This window comes from Citrus clementina, unplaced genomic scaffold (assembly GCF_000493195.1).
Source record: "Citrus clementina cultivar Clemenules unplaced genomic scaffold, Citrus_clementina_v1.0 scaffold_2, whole genome shotgun sequence".
Classification (NCBI taxonomy): domain Eukaryota; kingdom Viridiplantae; phylum Streptophyta; class Magnoliopsida; order Sapindales; family Rutaceae; genus Citrus; species Citrus x clementina.
In genome coordinates this window covers 26,124,456-26,146,943 of record NW_006262688.1, presented here as the reverse complement: position 1 = coordinate 26,146,943, position 22,488 = coordinate 26,124,456, and the positions used below count along the sequence as shown (strand labels likewise).

Below are 22,488 nucleotides of genomic sequence, written 5' to 3'. Positions count from 1 at the left end.
CGATCTTAATGAAATTACCCACGAGTTGTCCAATCTTTCTTAGGGCACGCTTGTCATATAAGTGGAACACCATTCCAGGCAAACGAACCCACACAACTGCAGAAGCAATCTCTGTAATGGTGCTATCGAAACTAGGTCTCCACGGTTGGACTGTTAGATAGTGTCCAAAGATTACCCATGGTCCCTCAGTTAACGCATAAATAGCATCCTCTGGTGAGTTAAGTCGAATTAAAAAGTAATTATTTTCAAGGTCGATTACTGAAAAATCCGGAATCATATGCCACATGACCTTCAGCCGATTATACAAAACCTTATAACCTATATTTCTCCCCAACAACTTCACCACCACCAAATTTTGCCAAGGTTTAACTAGTTTCTCATGGATTCGTTGAGAGAATTTAATAGTTGGCATGGTACCATCGTCCCCCACGGTTACATCTCCCGGTTCAAAGTCCCACTCGTCATCCATCTCAGTATCATCAAAACTTCTTTGTTGAGTACGGGGCATGAGGGCATCCTTGAAAGATAACGGTGGTGGATTATCCGCGTCCATACCATGGCTGCGAAAGCGAGCCTTTTTGGTAGAACGATCCTCAGGCGACGGTGGTGGAATCGTTTTCAACAACCTTGGGTTTTCATGGGTTTCAAGGTTTTCGGAGCTTTCCGACATCTTCGGAGTCTTCCCTTACAGATTTTTTGCTTCTTTTAATTTACAGGTAATTTATTTCAACAGCAACTAAAAAATGCATTAATTAATTAAATCTTTCACTTGAGGCTTCAGAGATACTCTAGAGCCCGCCCTATCATGACTCGTCTTATTTCCTCACTTTGGCATTGCCAAGTTCTGAACCTTAATGTAAGCAGTTGAGTTATAATGAGTCTTTTCCTTGTCATTATCAATCATCGAAAAGATTCAGACATCAAGGAGCACTCTCCAGCAGAAGGGTTCCAACCATACCGAAATAGAGCAGCTTTGCACGAGCAATTACCACCGACGCTGTCTAATTATGAAAACAGCAAAAAGATAAGCGTCACAGGTTCCATTACAGAAGTAGCCACATGCATATCAGGAGCCTGAGGCTCTCCTCAAAAGGATGGCTGCATCAGCAAATTCATAAGGTAGAAAAAATGAGAGTTAATTTTGGATTATTCATCGTGGATTAACAATTTTCAAAATACCATAACTTTAATTTACTTCATTTTTGTTTAAAAAATTTTGGAAAAATGGGGTGCATCTTGATGAAAAGTTTTTTGTCTTTTAACAAAAATAGAAGGTAAGTTGGGTTTTATAATAGCTAATGGAGTATTTTGAAGATTGTTGTTTTATGAGAGGATGATTGGAAATAAATCATATAACTTTATGATAGAGCTAATACAAATTTTTTTTTGAAATAGATATTTCTAAATCTTATATAATTCATTTATATGTAAAATCTTATAAAGGACGTCATATATATTTTTCCTCTAAAAATTAATGTTAATAATTACTTATTTCTTTAATTCGTTACTAATTTTACTTATTTCTTTAATTCATTCCTGTTTGTTTACCAAAAATAAATTTAAAATTCCAGCATTTTGCGTGTCTAGAAGAAACGATAAAAAGTGTCACATAAAATATGAATATTACACATAGGTAATTTATTTCATCAGCAAGTACAAAATGCATTAATAAATTAAATCTTTCACTTGAGGCTTCGGAGATACTCTAGAGCCGGGCCCTATCATGACTCGTCTTATTTCCTCACTTTAGCGTTGCCAAGTTCTGAACCTTAATGTAAGCAGTTGAGTTATAATGAGTCTTTTCCTGGTCATTATCAATCATCGAAAAGATTTCAGACAGCAAGGAGCACTCTCCAGCAGAAGGGTTCCAACCATACCGAAATAGAGCAGCTTTGCACGAGCAATTCTTTAAACAGGCTTGTTTACACGTCTCCGAATCTGTATTCGTAAGGTCTGAGCTAAAAGTGAAGTAAGTGATATCATTAAGTTCAACAAAACTATGATTTTGGGAAGCTTCACATGATAAGGGAGTAATCGGGGAGCACCCAAGGGCAGGCTGTCTATCCTTTATTGGCTTGAAATAGATTGGAGGACAACTGCATTGCCCGCCGGAGCAAATGCCGTACTTGCCGCAAACCATAGGATAACCGCATTCCCCAGAATAACCTGTCAAGAGATCCGCCACTTGTGTCCATGATAGGTCCCAGTCAGAATTAGCGGAAATAACAAGTAATTAATTTGTTCTTCTTAGGGTGAGAACTACCGCAATTGCTAATCAAATTAGATAAAAGTCTGATATCCTTTTATTGAAATATTTGAGTCTATTTATAGACAAAATTAATGAAATAAAGTAGTTAAAATCAATTAAACCACTTAGCTATAATTTCGAAGTAAATAATAATCCTAAAGGAAACATGATTAAATCTGAATTCTTCATCAATACGGCTTGATGTAGTAAGCTTTCCGTTGATTTGAAGAGTCCTTGAAGGAACGTGATGCCCACCTCATGCATGGCTTGCATGGTTACTTGCATGTGCCCATGCATTTTCGTTATTGGCTTGCTGTTGGGTTTTGCTTCTCTTTTGAACTTGCGTATGTTCTTATCATCACCCCCTCCTCGAAAAGAACCCTTGTCCCCAAGGGTTAGTGAAGGAAACCGCTGATGGATCATTGTTGTGTCTTCCCTTTTTTCACTCTCAAGTTTTGTCGTTGCTGCAGATTCTTCATGTATGTTCTCTTCGTCTTCGGCTTCAAGGATTAACAACTGTGGTTTTGTGCACTTATGACCTGCAGTGAATTTATCATTACAATTAAAGCACAAGCCTTGAGCTCTTCGCCTTTGCATCTCCTCCCAAGAAAGCTTTTTAATTGGTTCTGTTGGTGAAGCGCGGTTGTTGAAGATTTGTGGTGGCGGTGAACGGCTGAAATCCGGTGATCTCACCAGCCTCTTCTGGCGCTGCAATTGTTCATCTCTCATTCTTGCCAAACTGATCGCTTCCTTAAGAGTTCTCGGTCTGAACAGCCGGATTTCCTCAGATATCTCGGGTTTCAATCCTCCCATGAATGTGCCGACAAGAGCCTTTTGAGTCCACCCTTGAACCCGGTTGCCAAGCCTCTCAAATTCTTTCTGGTAATCTCGAAGAGTGTCGGTTTGCTTGACCCTAGATAGCGCCTCGTCGAAGTCCTCGCAATCGGTTGGCCCAAACCTCGCCCATAGCTCCTCCATGAAGATTTCCCAAGTAACGTCTCGTCCTTCCTCTTGATAAGATTTCCTAAGCCACTGCCACCATTGGTTAGCTTCTCCCTCCAAGTGGAATGAAGCCAAGACAACTTTTTGGTCTTCTGTTGACCCTTGGTATTCGAAGAATTGATCGACGCGGTTGAACCACTCGGTGGGGTCGTTGCCGGCATAACGTGGGAACTCCAGTTTTGCCACTCTTGATTGAAACTGCTGCCGTCTGCCATCCTTGTCTTCTCGGTTTGGTCGCGATGTTGCTATGTTGTTGTTGATGCTAGGTGCGTCTTTGGATGTATGGAAAGACTCTGCAAGTTTGCTCAAGGTTTCTTCAATGTGAGCCAACTTGTCGTTAACTCCTAACTCCATGCGCTGCATCTTATCTTGCATCTCCCCGAGCTCCGTTTCTATCCGTTCGATGCGTTCCTTGTTGGTTGTCATCCTTGCCTAGCTCTGATACCAATTGATAGGTCCCAGTCAGAATTAGCGGAAATAACAAGTAATTAATTTGTTCTTCTTAGGGTGAGAACTACCGCAATTGCTAATCAAATTAGATAAAAGTCTGATATCCTTTTATTGAAATATTTGAGTCTATTTATAGACAAAATTAATGAAATAAAGTAGTTAAAATCAATTAAACCACTTAGCTATAATTTCGAAGTAAATAATAATCCTAAAGGAAACATGATTAAATCTGAATTCTTCATCAATACGGCTTGATGTAGTAAGCTTTCCGTTGATTTGAAGAGTCCTTGAAGGAACGTGATGCCCACCTCATGCATGGCTTGCATGGTTACTTGCATGTGCCCATGCATTTTCGTTATTGGCTTGCTGTTGGGTTTTGCTTCTCATTTGAACTTGCGTATGTTCTTATCAGTCCACCCTTTCGATGCCTGCCACTGGTAAACTCTTAAATGTCCGTCAGGCCACAATCTCATGTACTGTCCCGGTAATGATGCTGCCGGAGGAACAGAAAGTGCCCCTTCTGGCTCGCTTGGTTCCGATAAATTTATGAATAAAGCTAAGCTTCCATTCAGATATCTAACATAGCTTGGTTGCTTTCTTGTTTTCGTGCCACCGACTCTATATTCGTAGTACGGTACTGGAGTATTATTAGACTCTATGGAAGCAGACAATCCTTTCTTAGTGACCGAAAGTGAAAACAAACCCCCATCCATCCAATTCGTGGTTGAAACACTAGCTGTAAGTTTCTTCCCTTTCCACCAATTTTTGCCCAGGAACCAGCGAGTCTGTCGGATGATCGAAAGATTGCCAAACTGCTGCATTTTTCTTGTTGAAAAGTACAAGGTTGCCCGTGTCTGTCAAGTTTAAGCCCACAACAGATTTGCCATTAGTATTCGTCGACCAAGCTACAGTTCCGTCGGCATCTCGCAAAACCAAGTTCCCACGTGAAGTGAGTTCTAAGGTTGCATTTATTCGAACAGGATTGTTACGGTTAGCAGCCCAGACGACCTGAGGGAATCCGATTGCTGGCGCAACGATTGAGGAAGCACTGTTGGTTTGAACTATGAAAACAGCAAATAGATAAGTGTCGCAGGCTCCGTTACAGAAGAAGCCACATGCATATCTGGGGCCAAAGGTTCCCCTGAGAAGGATGGCTCTCACCGTTGATCCGTCCGTGAAAGCTACGGAATGAGGAGTTGACGGGCTGTTGACCCATTTAGTTGAGAGTTTTGCTGTCGGATAATCAAAACTTTGGCTTCGGGCATCAACCAACAAGGAAAACGGTGTAGAGAAAATAAGAAAGAAAAGAACAGAGCACCAGTTCCAGCTAACACTCATCGCCGAAAATGTGCAGTGCAATTCAGATTAAACAGGATGATTGCAGGATTTGGTTTAACTGCAGAATGATTCAAGTATGCAACAATTGGTTGATTGGAAAACTTATTTATAGAACAAAAGTCAAACCCTCTAGTCTCGTCCTACGCGTGTCTTCCCCCACCCACAAGTTCAATGCCCATAGATGAATTTTGAAAAACAGGCAATGATAAGTTTAAGAAGTTATGTCTTTGTTTTTCCCTTGGTCAAAACCTTCGAGAAGAAAGAGACTCAGACCCATCCACAGTTTAAATTTAATAAAAGAGTAGGCCAATGGGCTACCCTCGTTGCTAACCCTTTCCATCAAAGCGCCTAAGGGCCTAAGGGCAACCTCAACTCGAGTCCCGACACACACTCAAAGATTCTACTCTTTCATTAATTATATATTTGGAATTCTATTCACCTTCCACTTAAATAATTATTTTGGGTATTTTTCTCACTTTTTAATTATAAAATTTAGGGATAGATATTTCTCTACCAATATCAGCGGAGTAGTTCTTTTGTTTTTTTAATATCAGTGGAAATAGATATTTAAACTATGTTATGATAGACCTGATTTACATAATCCCAAAATTTTTTTAGTAATTAAAAAAAAGTAATAAAAAAGTAAGTTATCAAAAATGACCATAAAAGTCTTGGAAAATAAAAGTTTTTTTTTTAAAGCATTGAACCAATCAAAATAAAGCGTTCAATGCAACGCAGCTTGCTTCGCCTCCCCACTCACGTTCTCAATGTCTAAAGACTGATATTCTCAGTGTCTAAACAACAAATTAGAGACTGACGAAATCAGTGTAGTCATGCATTTCGCAACTGTGCATCTTACAGAAGACCCACTAGTAAAAGCTTCAGGTAACTTCCCATAAGATTGGACTTCTTCGCTCAATTTTGCTTGGCAAAATGTATTTGGTAAACCCTAATGTTGCAGGCACCCTCTTCTTGTTTCTGCCACTGATCTGATTGAGAAGCAGAAAAGATCAGGGCCAAAGCTCAGTCAATGATAAGATTCGCGAGATACTGCAAATTTGAGACCCATTACTACTGATACTTGCCACGGATTTCTGAATTTGCACATATGTACCTTAGATGGTTGCTTGCAGTTATTTGATCCGCGAATTTAAAATTTGCATAATAAATCAATTACGAGATTTACATTCTTATCAAAGATTTGAAGTTTCTTTCATTCCAGATTGTATCCACAAATAACCCTACAAAACTTTGGCGCCAATTTTTTAAGAAAGATGCTGAGAGTTCGTCGGTAAAGCCCAATTAGTTTTCTTTTTCAAATCTAAAAACAAAAGTTGATGGTAAGCATTATTAATGCTAATAATGAATGGATATGTGGTATGTATACTTGCTAATCGTCTGTCACCTTGGCCCCGACAAAATTGAAGGCAACAATTGAGTAGTGGATTTGTCATTTTCTTCCCTATGATCAACGTTTGCTAGTGCTGCCGTAGATGGCAGGCGAACGGAGTTATAATGGAGGTTATGATCAAACTCTGTAACGCCCTCCAAAACCTTAACTACCATTGACATGGAAGGTCTCTTTGCAAAATCACTTTCCAGACACCATGCAGCCACCTTCATCATATTCACTACTTCTTCTTCATTTGATTGCATATCGTTACTGTGTCTATCTACCAGATCAGACAATTTGTCCTCCTCTGCCTTCTTATTGAATATGCTTAGCAAATACATGTCTTCCTCCTCAGGCTGAGAGCGGTCAAAAACTTTCCGGCCACACAATATCTCCAACATCACAACTCCAAAGCTATAGATATCTACTTTTTCTGTAATTACTGAGCTAAGCCATTCAGGAGCCAAATAGCCTGGAGTTCCTCTCATGGTTGTCACAACTTGGCTCTGGTCCCGGTCAATCAATTTCGACAAACCAAAATCAGCAACTTTGGCATTGAAGTTGTCATCTAGCAGAATATTTTGGGGCTTGATATCCAAGTGGAGTATCTTCTGCCTGCAATCTGCATGGAGATAGGTTAGTCCCTTGGCAATATCAAGGATGATCTTCTTTCTTTGCTGCCAGTCAAGCATAAACTCATCTGATCTCTGGAAAAGCCACCTATCTAGAGATCCATTCGGCATGTATTCATAAACAAGAAGGTTTTGAGATTTCTCAGCACAAAACCCTATCAACCTCAACAAGTTCAGATGGTGAATGCTTCCAATTGTCTTCACCTCTGCTAAGAAAGATTTATTGATTTCACCAATTCCTTCGAGACGTTTCACTGCAACTTTTGTGCCATCAGTTTGTGTCCCCTCAAAGACTGAGCCAAAACCCCCCTTACCCAGTATCTTTCTGAAATTGTCTGTCATGACTTTCAACTCTTCAAATGAGAATCTTTTGGGTAGTCCTGGCACTTGATCTAAACAATCTTCCTCAATTTCATCAGCCCCCTTTTTCTTCCCAAAGAAAAAGATCAAGATACCAATTAGAACTAATAAACCAAAGAAAGATCCAAGGATGAACCCCATTATTCTTTTTCTGTGGCTCGTCTCCTTTCCTCCTGGACTTGCACCTGGCATTGAAAAGTTTTGAACCTTAATGTAAACAGTTGAGTTATAATGAGTCTTTTCCTTCTCATTATTCATCATTGAAAAGAGTTCAGATGGTAAGTAGCAATCTCCACGAGAAGGGTTCAAACCATACAGAAAAAGAGCAGCTTTGCACGAGCAATTCTTTAAACAGGCTTGTTTGCATGTCTCTGGATCTGTATTCGTAAGGTCTGAGCTAGGTGAGCTAAACGTGAAGTAAGCGACATCATTGAGTTCAACAAAACTATGATCTTGCGAAGCTTCGCATGATAGGGGAGTAATCGGGGAGCACCCAAGGGCAGGCTTTCTATCATTTAATGCCTTGAAATAGGTTTCAGGACAACTGCATTGTCCCTGAGAGCAGATGCCATACTTGCCGCAAACCAGAGGATAACCGCATTCCCCAAGATAACCTGTCAATAGATCGGCCACTTCTGTCCACCCTATCGATGCTTGCCACTCGTAAACTCTTAAATGTCCATCAGGCCACAATCTCATGTACTGTCCCGGGGATGACGATGCTGGAGGAACAGGAACTGCCCCATCTGGTTCCCTTGGTTCGGAGGAATTTATGAAGAAAGCTAAGCTTCCATTCAGATATCTAGCATGGCTTGGTTCCTTACTTGTTTTTGTGGCTTTGACTAATTCATAATACCGTATTGAAGTATTATTAGACTCTGTGAAAGCAAATAATCCTTCGTTAGTGACAGAAAGTGAAAACAATCCTCCATCCGTCCAATTCGTGGTTGAAACACTAGCTGTAAGTTTCTTCCCTTCCAACAATTTTTGGCCAGGAACCAGCGAGTCCGTTGGATGATCGAAAGATTGCCAAACGGCCCCATTATTCTTGTCAAAAAGTACGAGGTTGCCCATGTCTGTCAAGTTTAAGCCCACAACAGATTTACCACTGGTATTCGTCGACCAAGCAATAGCTCCGTCAGCATCTTGCAAGACCAAGTTCCCATCTGAAGTGAGTTCTAAGGTTGCGTTTATTCGAACAGGATTGTTACGATTAGCAGACCAGACAACCTGTGGAAAATCGATATTGTCATATTCGATTAAGGAAGCATCATTGGCCTGAACTATGAAAACAGCAAATAGATAAGAGTCACAGGTGCCGTTGCAGAAGAAGCCACATGCATATGTGGGGCCAAGGGTTCCCCTAAGAAGGATGGCTGTCACCGCTGATCCGTCAGTGAAACCTACCGAGTCAGAAGCTGATGGGCCGTTGGTCCATGAAGTAGAGAGGTTCGCTGTCGGATAATCAAAACTTTGGGCATCAACCAAGCAAGAAAATGGTGCAGAGAAAATAAGAAAGAAAAGAACAGAACACCGGTTCCGGCTAACACTCATCGCCGACAACGAAGAGTGCAATACGGAATGATTTGTAAAGGAGACTGCAGGATTTTTTTCACTTTGCAGAGAATTTCAATGATAAAATAAGGATTGACTGAAAAAACTTATTTAAGGTACAGAAGTCAACCCTGCAGTCTCGTTAGCTCTATTCTGTATCATCCACCCACCGGTCCCACCGACACGCTTATGACTCATCCACCCACTGGGCCAGGGCCCATTGACGTATTTTATTAAAAGATAGGCATAAGAATAAGAAAAAGGATATTTATATTAATGATGATGCTAAAGACAGAGAAAAATGAAACGAGTGAAAGATGAGGAAATTTTGCTCCAGTTCAATACACCTTTTTTTATCTTTCTCTCTCTTTACCATTTTTGTATTCATATTTTAATGTTCTACAAAAAAGTTTGTTTTTTCATTTCTGTTTTCCCGTGGTAGCGTAAAAGTCCACAGAGTCGGTGCCTGGTAGCATAAAACCAATGAAGGGAGTACAATACAATTTATCAAAGGATGACCATAAAAGTCCTCAAAAAGTGAAATAATATATTTGAAGCATTGAACAAGTCAAAATAAAGCGTTCAATCGATTACAGCTTGCTTCGCCACTTGCATTCTCAATGTCTAAACTAAACAACAAATCAAAGACCGACAAAATGACCGTAGAGTATGCATTTCGAAAATATGTATCTGACACAAGACCCACTAGTAAAAAGCTTGAGGTAAACTTCCCACATGAACGGGCTTCTTCAGTCTTCACTCAATTCCGCTTGCCAAAATGTATTTGCTAAACCCCTGATTTTGTACACACCCTGTACGTTTCTGCCACTGACCTGCTTGAGGAGCAGAAAAAATCAAGCCGAAGCTCAGCCAAAAATAAGATTTGCTAAGTACCGCAAACTTGAGACCAGTTACTACTGATGCCACGGATTTCTTTGGCTGATAACCTGATAATCAAATGTAAATCAATGGATCATTACACAAACTTGGACCACTGATAAATACCAAATCAAACCATTGCATCAACCTAAGGTTCCACCCCAAACTGCATAGATGTCCAATGTTTTTAGGGGAGAAGGTTCAGCAAGAGGCTTTCACAAGATTATCAAAATTCAAATCATGTGATTACTAGAAACTTCAAGTGCCCTCATCTAGATCATCAATCTCCTCTAGAATAACATATTTTGCAGAAGCATTTGTTTCACGTGATCCCAGCATGCCATCTTCATTTGCATGACCTGCCTGAAGCTTTTGGTATCTGAAAAAGGATAAAACAGAGTAACAATCAATAACAAAACCCAGATTAGGAAAAAGTTGACAAGAAGCACACAGCAGAAATCAGGCGTTAAGATTAGGTAACTTAAAGTTGAGCTTTATCATTCTGCCCGTAAATTGTTCCACAACTAATGTTGAATACAGATGCTTTTCTGATCCATAATCTCAGAGACTAGAGAGACTCTAAAATTCCAATATTTTTAATATGTCAGGAAGAAACATCAAAAACCAAAATATTATTCAAGAGATCCACAAACAAATGCAATCAATACATGTCAAATTTGGTAAGTGAGGAGCAAAGGACTGACAAAATTTAGCTGGATGAGCCGGTAAAATATCAATTCTCATTGCTAACTGATAGCAACAGGACAAGGCAATTATAAGTTGGTTGATCCCATTTATAATGACACATAATGACCATTGGGAAGCTTTCTTGAATTTCGAGAAATGTCATTATCATATTCTTAAATTTTATCAAACTTCAATAACTAGGGCACATAATGTGGAACCTTTGTATAATGATCCAATTTTGTGCAGCAGGCTAACCGTTCACAGATAAGATTAAAGCTCACCACCAGAATGTTCGCAAATCTGACATATAACATCTGTTGGACATCAACCAAGCTTTAGTGTTTAATGTTATAGAAGGGTATTTAACATGGAAAACATGCAAGTTAAAGGAACATCCTTCTCATGCAAACAGCCAAAAGCAAAGGCTAGTCATGGGAAATTTGTCCAGTCCAAAAGTTCTACAATTACATTTTGTCCCGTTTAATTGGACTCTTTGATGAGAGGAAGTTTTAAGATTATTAGCAATGAACTGGATACTTATGTATTCTGCATCACACAATCCACATTTGGCCACTACACACTAAGCAATAATCTAACAGCCAAATAATAGTTGAAAAAAAAAAGACAACAACAAAATCAGTTAACACAGAAAAAAAAGGAAAAAAGAAAAAGAGAAGAAACATACAATAATAGTTCAAAACTACAATAACTAATGACTTACTTGTACCAATTGAATAAACTGACACCAACCAGGATTGTGAAGAGACCAAACCCCTTCAGCCAACTGAACTCATCATGGAAGTAAAACACTGCAACCTGTACATTTACATATTGAAGTAGAATCCTTTGAGAGTCCTTATACTGTGTAGCCATTCATGTTTTTTATATTTGTAATTATTAATAAAATAACTAACCAAATGAAAAAACACAATAAGAAAACATAAGACTAGGGTTTAATTCTATACGGTGTCTGTCTATGCAGGAGACAGCTACATTGCGACAATAAAACTAGTAAAACAATCAAAGCACAGTGTCCGTCTATGCAGGAGAGAGCTACACAGCCTACACTGTGACAATAAAACTAGTAAAACAATCAAAGCGTGATTCTTACATCTATAGATGCATTAAACATCCTCAAACAAAAATCTAAATGTAATTACAGATCACAATTAAAAGTTACAAAAGACGGCTCAGACCATAAAAAATATTTTAAGACAATAGCCATAATCATGAATAATTGCAGCTCATGACAAACAGGGTATTTATCTTATCTAATAGGAGAGTTTGAATATTTAATGTTTCAAACAGAACGGTATTGTAACTAAAGGATTTCACAAGGTAACGACTAGAAAGTAAGATAGAACAAACAATAAAGCACATACAATGGCCAACATTTTACCAAAATAATCTAGAAAGCCGAACTACCCTAGAAAAGTTTTACCAATATGGTAACAGCCTCCTTGACAACACCTGCAATTTGAACAGTGACAGCACTTGTTACCGAGACAAGTACAAATTCCGTCAAAACCTGTAACAAGAGAAACAAGTTAGTTCTTTTGGGGACCATGAAACTCAGATCAAGTGTACTCAATATGCAACATGAAAAGCATGTAAATGTATTAATTTCTTTTGGAGACCATGAAACTCAGACCAAGCATACTCAATATGCAACACGAAAAGCATGTAAATGTATCTTCCCCCCAATCCTTTTGTTCGACATCAATTCTTACCATGAAAAAGGCCAAAGCTCCGCCGGAAAGCATCAGCAACAAACTCCGAGTGACATGCCATGAGTTATTGAAATAATTATTCCTTTTGAATTCATGCCATGGATCCAGCAATAGAGGAAGAAGAGCAGTCACCAGCGCCATAATTGGTGCCACATAGCTCATCAAGGTAAGTGGATTTTTAAGACCTAAAAACAAAAAATAAAGAAAACACTTCTTAGTGATTGATTAGAAATAATGGTATAAAAACTAAGGCAAAGCATCTAGGAAAGAAATGTAATGTATAAGTTTGTTCACCAGAGACTCAAGCTTTTTACCAAGAGCAAAATTTGTTCATCAATAAGTGCTGGCTAGCTTAGAAAAAAGCAGAATGATACCATATTAAAAGACTATTAATTCCAAAAGCTCAAGCTCATAAGAAAAGGTCCAATAAACAGTATTTCTATGTATCATCATTATCTACAGTAAATTCTGAGGAACATACATGTTACACACACTTGCAGATGCTTACAGCGGTCCATGAAAATCTAATATGTGCAAAGCATGCTTGCAGATACTTATGGCAGTAGATAAAATCTAGTAGCAGTTGAGATTGGCTAAAATTCAAATGAAATAAAAGAAAAAGAATAAGTACCTACCGTAATTTGCTTTCTTTACATCCATTTTTATTTCGCCATGGACCATCGTATTGAAATCCAAACAAAAAAATAAAGTCAGGTACGAAAAAAAAATTGGGTTTAAGTTACACAAATTCCATAAACCATGTATATCAGGAATACAACTAAACCATACCTGTAGAAGAATTTGAGTCATGCACCAACGAAATCCAGACATGACAGCAGCAAGCATAACAAAAAGAAATCCCCAAAACTCAAACTCTGTCTACTTCGCAACTGGAATATGAAGTGATATATGATCACAACAAAATACAAAAGTTTTATATTGGAGAAATTATAAAACCTTGAAAATGGCAATAAGTTTAATCAAAGAGAGATCCCACATCAAAGAAAAGGGTGAGATAGAATACACTTGAAGCCTTGCCACATAGAAGTCAAACTTTTACGAGCGTTTAACTAGAGATTTGATTATTTAAGGACTCAGGGTGCAGTATATAAGCTATGGACAGTCTTTGCAAAAGCTTCCTACATTATATTCTTAATCTTAGGTGCAATATGTCTTCATGACGATTATATTCAACCTCTGCAATATGTCCTCATGATAATTATATTCATCCAAAAATTAGCCATACCCTCCTAACACAACAAGAGAGGTCATAAAAAGTGAGACTAAAATTGCTCTGTTACCACTCGACCCAAGAGCTTAAGTTTTGGCATACTCTTCATTATAGTGGGATCTCTTTGTTTCCAAAAAACAAAATTTCCCCAACTCCTTGTTTCACTAACAAATAACCAGTAGGTAAATATTATAATAAAGATACTATTTAATGCTCTTTATTAAGCAACATTTTAGACCTATTATATATATATATATATTGAAGCATTGAACAAATCAAAATAAAGCGTTCAATGTAATGCAGCTTGCTTTGCCTCCCCCACTTACATTCGCAATATCTAAAGACAGACATTCTCAGCGTCTAAACAACAAATGTAGACGACAAAATCACTGTAGAACATCCATTTTTCGGAAGTATTTATCTTACAGAAGATCCACTAGTAAAAGCTTGAGTTAACTTCCCATAAGATTGGACTTCTTCGCTTAATTTTGCTTGGCAAAAGTTTAATGTTGTAGGCACCCTCTTCTTGTTTCTGCCACTCATCTGCTTGAGAAGCAGAAAAGATCAGGGCCAAAGATCAGTCAATGATAAGATTCGCCAGATACTGCAAATTTGAGATTAATTACTACTGAGACTTGCCACGAATTTCTGAATTAGCACATACGTACGTTAGAAGGTTCCTGCAGTTATTGGTCCACGAATTTAAATTTGCATAATAAATCGATAATGAAACTTACATTCTTATCAAAGATTTAAAGTTTCTTTTATTCCGGTTTGTATCCACGAATAACCCTACAAAAATTTGGGGCCAATTGTTTTTTATTTTTTTCAAGAAAGATGCTGAAAGTTGCTGGTAAAGCCCAATTGGATTTCTTTTTCAAGTCCAAAAACAAAAGTTGTTGGTAAACATTATTAATGCTAATCAAGAATGGAAAAATGGTATGTATACCTGCTAGCCGTCTGTCATCTTGGCCCTGACAAAACTGAAGGCAACAATTGAGTAATGGGTTTATCATTTTCTTCTCTACGATCAACGTTTGTTAATGCTGCTGTAGTTGGTAGATGAACCAAGTTATAATGGAGGTTATGCTCAAACTCTGTAACATCCTCCAAAACCTTAACTACCATTGACATGGAAGGTCTCTTTACAAAATCACTTTCCAGACACCATGCAGCTACCTTCATCATATTCACTACTTCTTCTTCATTTGATTGCATATCGTTACTGTGTCTATCTACCAGATCAGACAATTTGTCCTCCTCTGCCTTCTTATTGAATATGCTTAGCAAATACATGTCTTCCTCCTCAGGCTGAGAGCGGTCAAAAACTTTCCGGCCACACAATATCTCCAACATCACAACTCCAAAGCTATAGATATCTACTTTTTCTGTAATTACTGAGCTAAGCCATTCAGGAGCCAAATAGCCTGGAGTTCCTCTCATGGTTGTCACAACTTGGCTCTGGTCCCGGTCAATCAATTTCGACAAACCAAAATCAGCAACTTTGGCATTGAAGTTGTCATCTAGCAGAATATTTTGGGGCTTGATATCCAAGTGGAGTATCTTCTGCCTGCAATCTGCATGGAGATAGGTTAGTCCCTTGGCAATATCAAGGATGATCTTCTTTCTTTGCTGCCAGTCAAGCATAAACTCATCTGATCTCTGGAAAAGCCACCTATCTAGAGATCCATTCGGCATGTATTCATAAACAAGAAGGTTTTGAGATTTCTCAGCACAAAACCCTATCAACCTCAACAAGTTCAGATGGTGAATGCTTCCAATTGTCTTCACCTCTGCTAAGAAAGATTTATTGATTTCACCAATTCCTTCGAGACGTTTCACTGCAACTTTTGTGCCATCAGTTTGTGTCCCCTCAAAGACTGAGCCAAAACCCCCCTTACCCAGTATCTTTCTGAAATTGTCTGTCATGACTTTCAACTCTTCAAATGAGAATCTTTTGGGTAGTCCTGGCACTTGATCTAAACAATCTTCCTCAATTTCATCAGCCCCCTTTTTCTTCCCAAAGAAAAAGATCAAGATACCAATTAGAACTAATAAACCAAAGAAAGATCCAAGGATGAACCCCATTATTCTTTTTCTGTGGCTCGTCTCCTTTCCTCCAGGACTTGCACCTGGCACTGGCAAGTTTTGAACCTTAATGTAAGCAGTTGAGTTATAATGAGTCCTTTCCTTCTCATTATTCATCATTGAAAAGATTTCAGATGGTAAGTAGCAATCTCCAGCAGAAGAGTTCAAACCACGCTGAAAAAGAGCAGCTTTGCAAGAGCAATTATTTAAACAGGCTTGTTTGCATGTCTCCGGATCTGTATTCGTAAGGTCTGAGCTAAATGAGCTAAACGCGAAGTAAGTGACATCATTGAGTTCAACAAAACTATGATCTTGCGAAGCTTCACACGATAAGGGAGTAATCTGGGAGCACCCAAGGGCAGGCTGTCTTTCATTTAATGGCTTGAAATAGGTTGCAGGACAACTGCATTGCCCCCCAGAGCAGATGCTATACTTGCCACAAACCAGAGGATAACCGCATTCCCCAAAAATACCTGTCAATAGATCTCCCACTACTGTCCACCCATTATATTGTTGCCACTCGTAAACTCTTAAATGTCCATCAGGCCACAATCTCATGTACTGTCCCGGGAATAATAATGCTGGATGAAGAAAAACTTCCCCATCTGGTTCCCTTGGTTCGGAGGTATTTATGAACAAAGCTAAGCTTCGATTCAGATATCTAGCATGGCTTGGTTCCTTACTTGTTTTTGAGGCTGTGAGTAATTTATAATACGGTACTGAAGTATTATTAGACTCTATGAAAGCAAATAATCCTTCGTTAGTGACAGAAAGTGAAAGCAAACCTCCATCCGTCCAATTCGTGGTTGAAACACTAGCTGTAAGTTTCTTCCCTTCCAACAATTTTTGGCCAGGAACCAGCGAGTCCGTTGGATGATCGAAAGATTGCCAAACGGCTGCTTTATTCTTGTCGAAGAGTACGAGGTTGCCCATGTCTGTCAAGTTTAAGCCCACAACAGATTTACCACTGGTATTCGTCGACCAAGCAATAGCTCCGTCAGCATCTTGCAAGACCAAGTTCCCATCTGAAGTGAGTTCTAAGGTTGCGTTTATTCGAACAGGATTGTTACGATTAGCAGACCAGACTACATGTGGAAATCCGAAAGCTGGAGAAACGATATTGGAGACACTATTGGTCTGAACTATGAAAACAGCAAATAGATAAGAGTCACAGGTGCCATTGCAGAAGAAGCCACATGCATATCTGGGGCCAAGGGTTCCCCTAAGAAGGATGGCTGTCACCGCTGATCCGTCACTGAAAGCTACCGAGTGAGAAGCTGACGGGTGGTTGGTCCATGAAGTAGAGAGGTTCGCTGTCGGATAATCAAACCTTTGGGCATCAACCAAGCAAGAAAATGGCGTAGAGAAAATCAGAAAGAAAAGAACAGAACACCAGTTCCCGCTAACACTCATCGCCGACAATGAAGAATGCAATGCGGAATGATTTGGAAAGGAGACTGCAGGATTTTTTTCACTTGCAGAGTATTTCAATGATAAAATAAGAGCTCGATTCAAAAAATTTATTCAAGGGACAGAAGTCAACCCTGCATTCTTCTTGGGTCTATTCTGTACCGTCCAACCACCAACACCAGGGGCGGATCTATTAAGGGATTACATGGGCCCTTTAAAAAAAAATCAATATTTAATATTTTTTATTGAAGTAAATATATATTAATAAAATACTTATTTTATAAGTTTGAAAAAATTCTTTAGCCCCTCCAGTTAAGATTGGTTTGTTCCGCTCCTAACCGACACACTCATGACCCATCCACCCACTGGGAAACCAGCAATATTTATTCTGATGGGCAACTCGAATGAGAATTAGATTTGTTTTCACTACTGGTATAACAAGTCACGTACAGCTTTCTCCTAGTCGGAACCTAGCGTCCGTTTTTCTCTTTTCGTCTCTTTGGTTTCCCACCTATATACAGAGTAATCTCAAAAAAGCTTTATGAAAATTGCGGAAGCTGCTTTGCCAAAAACTGGCCTTTCAAAGTTTATTTAAACTGCTTCTGAAAACATGCATATCAAACACACTTTCAACTCCTGACTAACACCCAAAAATGCATTCTCAACACATTAACGACTAAACGGGCCAACGGAGACAGTGTTTAAAAAGAAACTTTTAGAAAATCAGCAAAAACTTTTACTAAGTTCTTATTATTTTTTTCAAAAATAAAAACCTTAATTTTCATTAAAAACTTTCCCTCCAGAAATTCTTTGCTCCTGAATGATAACAAGGACAACCTTTTGTTAATGCTTTAAATATAATTTCTACTTTTGTTAACTAGGCTAGACTTTTGAACCCGAAAGTTAAATAAAAGTAAAGAGTAAAACTACTTACTTGCTTGCTTGCTAGTTGCTGTCTAAAAAAATTGCAAAGTGTTTAAAAAAGAAAATTTTATTGATATTGATTTTGAGTACAAGTTGAATGCTTGCTTGTTAGCGTATTCACGACTCTTTTTTCCGACTCTACCTTTACATAGACTTGAAAGTCTTTATATACAACTCTAGACTTTTGGACTATTATTGATTTTGATTACAAAAGACAAAAGCAGAAAATGACTCTTTACATGTGGCGAAAAGCCAACGATTAATTTAAAAAGTACAAACTGGCTAACTAGTACTTTTATAGTGACTCACTGTCTACAAATAGTAACTGGCTACTATTTTTAGTGATGACTCACTGTCGGTAAGAAAAGACAAAATGAAAAAGGTGTTTTTACAGTTTTTCCTTTATCGAGTAGTGAGTAAGGGTTATCTATAAAATCACGTGACTCTGGCTATTTTGACTTTACACTGACTTTGGCTACTGCTGACTACTTTGTTTTTAATGGTGTCTCCTATCGCTCCATCATTTCATCAACGGCTTCAACTATATCCTCATCCAAAGATTGATGACTCATAGCTTCAGATTCATGTCCCAATAATGACATGTCATTTATTTCATCTAGCGCCTCCAAGTATTCTTCACGTTTCTGTAGATTATCAACTTTGATTTGTAGTGAAGGAATGAGTAACTACTCACAGACAACATGCTTTTGGGCGATGATTGTGTAGTGTTCTGCTTGAGCAATGATCCTGTCATGAGTATGTAACCATTCATAGAAGGATGTCATTTCATGAGTTCTTCGATATAAATCATTTGCAGAGAAATTGGGCCTGTCTTGATAAAATCTTCGTCTGTACTTCTTGGCTCCTTCGCAAATAAAAATGACATGGTAGGCTAGTAATATGACATTGGTTTTGGTTTTATTAATTATTTGAGGTCTGGGTGGTGTAGAATTAAAATTGATTACTAATGGTGCTTTGCTTATAATGGCTAAGGCTCTGTTTAAGGTTGGTGGAAAGAATTTAAACCTGTCTTGGCTAAAAATATAAATGGTTCGTATCATTTCAAAGCTAAGGGCTTTGTACAAGATGTCTTCATTGTCTATGGTTTTGGCTAGGGAGTAATCAAAAGAAATTATAGGAAAATTATGTCTAAGTGCAATAATGTTATTTAATTCTGACCAGCTGGGTCCAAATTCAAGTAAGAAATTTAACTGGCTATCAAACAATTGATTGGCAAAAGTAATCAAATACGTACACAGGTTTTCTATAACTTTTTCTTTTACTGTGTCTACTGCATCATCAAGAAAAAATGAAAGTTGTTGTATTTTATTCTGGCTGGGGTATGATCGAATAATTTATTTAATGGTTGTTTTAGTGTAAGCATTTTTTGGGTTTTATGGGTGCTTTGGGTTTTTTGATGGTCTACTAACAAAATTTGATATTTATTTTGTAATATAATATTTTGTCTAATTAATTCTTCTTTAGCATTTTCCAATGCAAGTATTTTTTGTCTACATCCTTCTAATATACTGTCTAAATGATATCTAGTCTCATTAAGCTTTTTAATTGTTCGTGCCATGACTTCACAATGATTACAAAATTGTATGGATGATGATGATGATGAGGCTATTGATGCACTATCTAAGGGATTATTTGACTGTCTAGATGAAGTTGTTGATGCATTGTTTAAAGGATTTATCAACTGACTAACATGATAATTCGGTCCTATTTCACGTCTAGCATATTCTATGGCTTCATGAAATGTGTAAAAACCTTTAGCATATGGATCAGGATAATTGATCTTCAAATCAACTACCTCTCTCCACTGACTATAAATTCCTAGTTGTCTACCGCTAACTAATACGAAAAATGCAAATGATTACTGTTTACGCGTTCATTAATTTGTCTAAAATAATGCATGAGTGCATTGGCTACTTTTAGTTTATCTTGTGGGCTATTAGCACACCATAAATTATCTAATATGCATTGTTGACTATCTGATAACTGAAATTTACTTTTAAAACTTAAATTTGTTCCTGATGGGAATTGTCTAAGCTTGATTGGACCGAAATTCATATATCGGTCCATTCCTACAAAATAATCATTGATTTATTAGTCATAAAAGAATGTCTGCTAATGTATTATCTTTACCTACTATATGTTCAAATTTTGCTTTGTATCATTTACCTGTTATTACTTCTAAAAAATATATCCATCTCTTACTAATAAAAGAATTTTTCTTTTCAAAGTTTTTCTTTTGTACTTTTTATAGAATTCTATAATATTATTGCAATAAGTTCTAATTGTAAATTTATCATTTTGTATATACAAATGAAATGAATTTAAAGAATTTATTATTCATAAAATTTCTAATTTTGTGCTAGATTTTCTACCTTCTGTTTTGTAAATTTTCCGCTAGTATACATCTTTATTTCTTCCTTATCTTTAGAGCTATCTTTATTAGGTTTTTGTATTAATATTCCTGCCCATCCTAAACTACTGGCATCTGTCTATATGATTTTATAATAACCGTCTATTGGTAATGCTAAGGGTTTGAGATTTTTAACTATTTCTTTAAGTTTTTGAATTAATTTTATATCTTCACTATTAAAATATTTTTGTCCATTTTTACTGAATTTATTATATAAGGGTCTTATTAATGTAATGAGATTTGGCATAAATTTTCTACTATAATTTAATAGTCCTAAAAATTTTTGTAATTCTTTTGTATCTTCTATTTTGTCTGGAAATTCTAATATTTTGCTGACTATGTGTGGTTGTAATTCTATTGTTCCTCTGTCTATCGTTAATCCTAAAAAATATATTTTTTGTTTTAATAATTCTATTTTCTTTTTAGAAAACTATATTATTATTTTTAAAGCAATCTAAAATTTTATTTAAATGGGTAATATGCATAAATTTATTCTGGTTAAACACTAAAATATCATCTATGTAAACTATACAAAATTTTGAATAAGGTTTTAATATTCTATCCATTCTAACTTGAAATACTTGTGGAGCGTTTTTAAGTCCAAACGGTATAACTAACCACTCAAAATGTCCTTCTGAACAATTAAAAGTTGTCAATTGAACAGATTCTTCGTGGACTCTTATTTGTCAAAATCCACTTTTACTAACTATGGTCAATGGGCTGTGTCGTGCCTACCTTTTTTTAGTTGAGCCCGAAAAAAGCCCACCAACTTTTTTTTTTTTCGTGCTTAAAAAAGTCCACGTGTCTGGCGTGCTTTATTCAAGCTCACGTGTCTGACGTGCTTTTTTAAGCCCACCAACATCATAATAATAATAGTAATAATAATAATAATAATAATAATAATAATAATATTCATAATCATAATCATATTAATTTTTATTAAGAGAGCAATTAACATTTTATTATTAGTTTATCACAATTTCACAACTATATATTTTATTTCACAATAATCAATCATAATTCATAACACAACAATACATAAATTTAATTCCATAGATCATAATAATAATTAATTAAAATTAAAAATACAATCCTCGAATAATCATTACAATAAGTCATAACTACGAAACATTAATATAACAAATCATAGGTCACAACTTACAAGTTATGATTTAATATTAATATGAAAAATATTTTATTATTAATTTTTTAAAAAAATTTATTTTTTATTTATAATTTATAAATTTATGATATTTATAATTTTATTTATTAAAATCATGATATTTAGTTATTTACTTATTCATTTAATAAATTATAAACATAAATAAATAATTAAATAAATATCATAAATAAAATTATGATATTTATAATTTTATTTATTAAAATCATGATATTTACTTATTCATTTAATAAATTATAAACATAAAAAATTAGAATATTTATTTAAACTAAGATTTAATGATTTAAATTAATTTTTAAAAGTCTATGCTAAAAAATATATTAAAACATTTAATTTCAAGATATTTTACTTTAATTTCATAACATTTTATATTTACTTTTTGTTAAAAAAATTTACTTAGATATATTTTGGCCCACGTGCTATTAATGGCTCACGGGCCACATGCTAGCCCACCAACGAACCGTGCTTATTACGTGCTTTTTCGCGTGCCGTGCTTTGGCTCATCTCTAATCGTGCCATGCTTTAAGGCCCACGTGCCTAAAATTCTAGGCTCGGCACGGCCCACGTGCCTGTGCCGTGCCACATGCCGCTCGACCCATTGGCCATCTTTAACTTTTACAATCAAATTTAGAAAAATATTTAGCATTCTGTATACAATTTACTAGCTCATCTTTATTAGGTATTTTATAACTATTGTCTGAAGTATTATCATTTAATCTTTTATAGTTTATTACCATTCTACTTCTTCCTCGTTTTTGTTCACTATGGTTATTTACAATAAATGCAGGGCTCCTATGTCTATTGGTACTACTTCTAATAACTTTTAATTCTAATAATTCCTCTATATGCATTTTAAACTCTTTTCTATCTTCCAAACTATAAGCTAAATCTTGTGATTTTACTGTTATATCTGGATTAATGATTTCAAATTTATATATTTCTTTATTATCT

The 22,488-nt window shown here is 36.6% G+C and overlaps 3 protein-coding genes and 1 pseudogene across 8 annotated transcripts; all 4 read right to left on the bottom strand.

Annotated features, from left to right (window-relative positions):
- Nucleotides 1-3,819: 3,819 nt before the first annotated feature.
- Nucleotides 3,820-5,136, bottom strand: LOC18052440 (annotated as a pseudogene).
- A 1,092-nt stretch (nucleotides 5,137-6,228) lies between these two features.
- Nucleotides 6,229-9,059, bottom strand: LOC18052439 (G-type lectin S-receptor-like serine/threonine-protein kinase SD2-5). The gene has a single exon (XM_024191745.1). The coding sequence runs from the start codon at nucleotides 8,975-8,977 to the stop codon at nucleotides 6,440-6,442; it is 2,538 nt and encodes an 845-aa protein (XP_024047513.1). The 5' UTR covers nucleotides 8,978-9,059; the 3' UTR covers nucleotides 6,229-6,439.
- Nucleotides 9,060-9,492: 433 nt separating this feature from the next.
- LOC18052438 (probable sugar phosphate/phosphate translocator At1g06470) lies at nucleotides 9,493-12,632 on the bottom strand. Its single transcript, XM_024190561.1, has 5 exons — nucleotides 12,568-12,632; nucleotides 12,274-12,458; nucleotides 11,985-12,071; nucleotides 11,265-11,359; nucleotides 9,493-10,235 (listed from the first exon to the last, which is right to left on the bottom strand). The coding sequence occupies exons 2-5, from the start codon at nucleotides 12,433-12,435 to the stop codon at nucleotides 10,115-10,117; spliced, it is 465 nt and encodes a 154-aa protein (XP_024046329.1). The 5' UTR covers nucleotides 12,436-12,458; nucleotides 12,568-12,632; the 3' UTR covers nucleotides 9,493-10,114.
- Nucleotides 12,633-13,062: 430 nt separating this feature from the next.
- LOC112100788 (G-type lectin S-receptor-like serine/threonine-protein kinase SD2-5) lies at nucleotides 13,063-17,143 on the bottom strand. 6 transcript variants are annotated; one of them, XR_002907099.1, is made up of 4 exons: nucleotides 14,454-17,143; nucleotides 14,173-14,184; nucleotides 13,831-14,047; nucleotides 13,063-13,163 (listed from the first exon to the last, which is right to left on the bottom strand). XR_002907099.1 is itself a non-coding variant. In XM_024190560.1 (2 exons), exon 1 carries the CDS (start codon nucleotides 17,003-17,005, stop codon nucleotides 14,468-14,470), a length of 2,538 nt encoding a protein of 845 aa, XP_024046328.1. In that variant the 5' UTR covers nucleotides 17,006-17,143; the 3' UTR covers nucleotides 13,063-13,163; nucleotides 14,454-14,467. The 6 variants fall into 6 exon arrangements, 2 of the variants coding, with proteins under 2 accessions (XP_024046328.1, XP_024046327.1); XR_002907096.1 differs by having other exon boundaries at nucleotides 13,831-14,184; XR_002907097.1 differs by lacking the exon at nucleotides 14,173-14,184 and having other exon boundaries at nucleotides 13,831-14,108.
- Nucleotides 17,144-22,488: the final 5,345 nt, after the last annotated feature.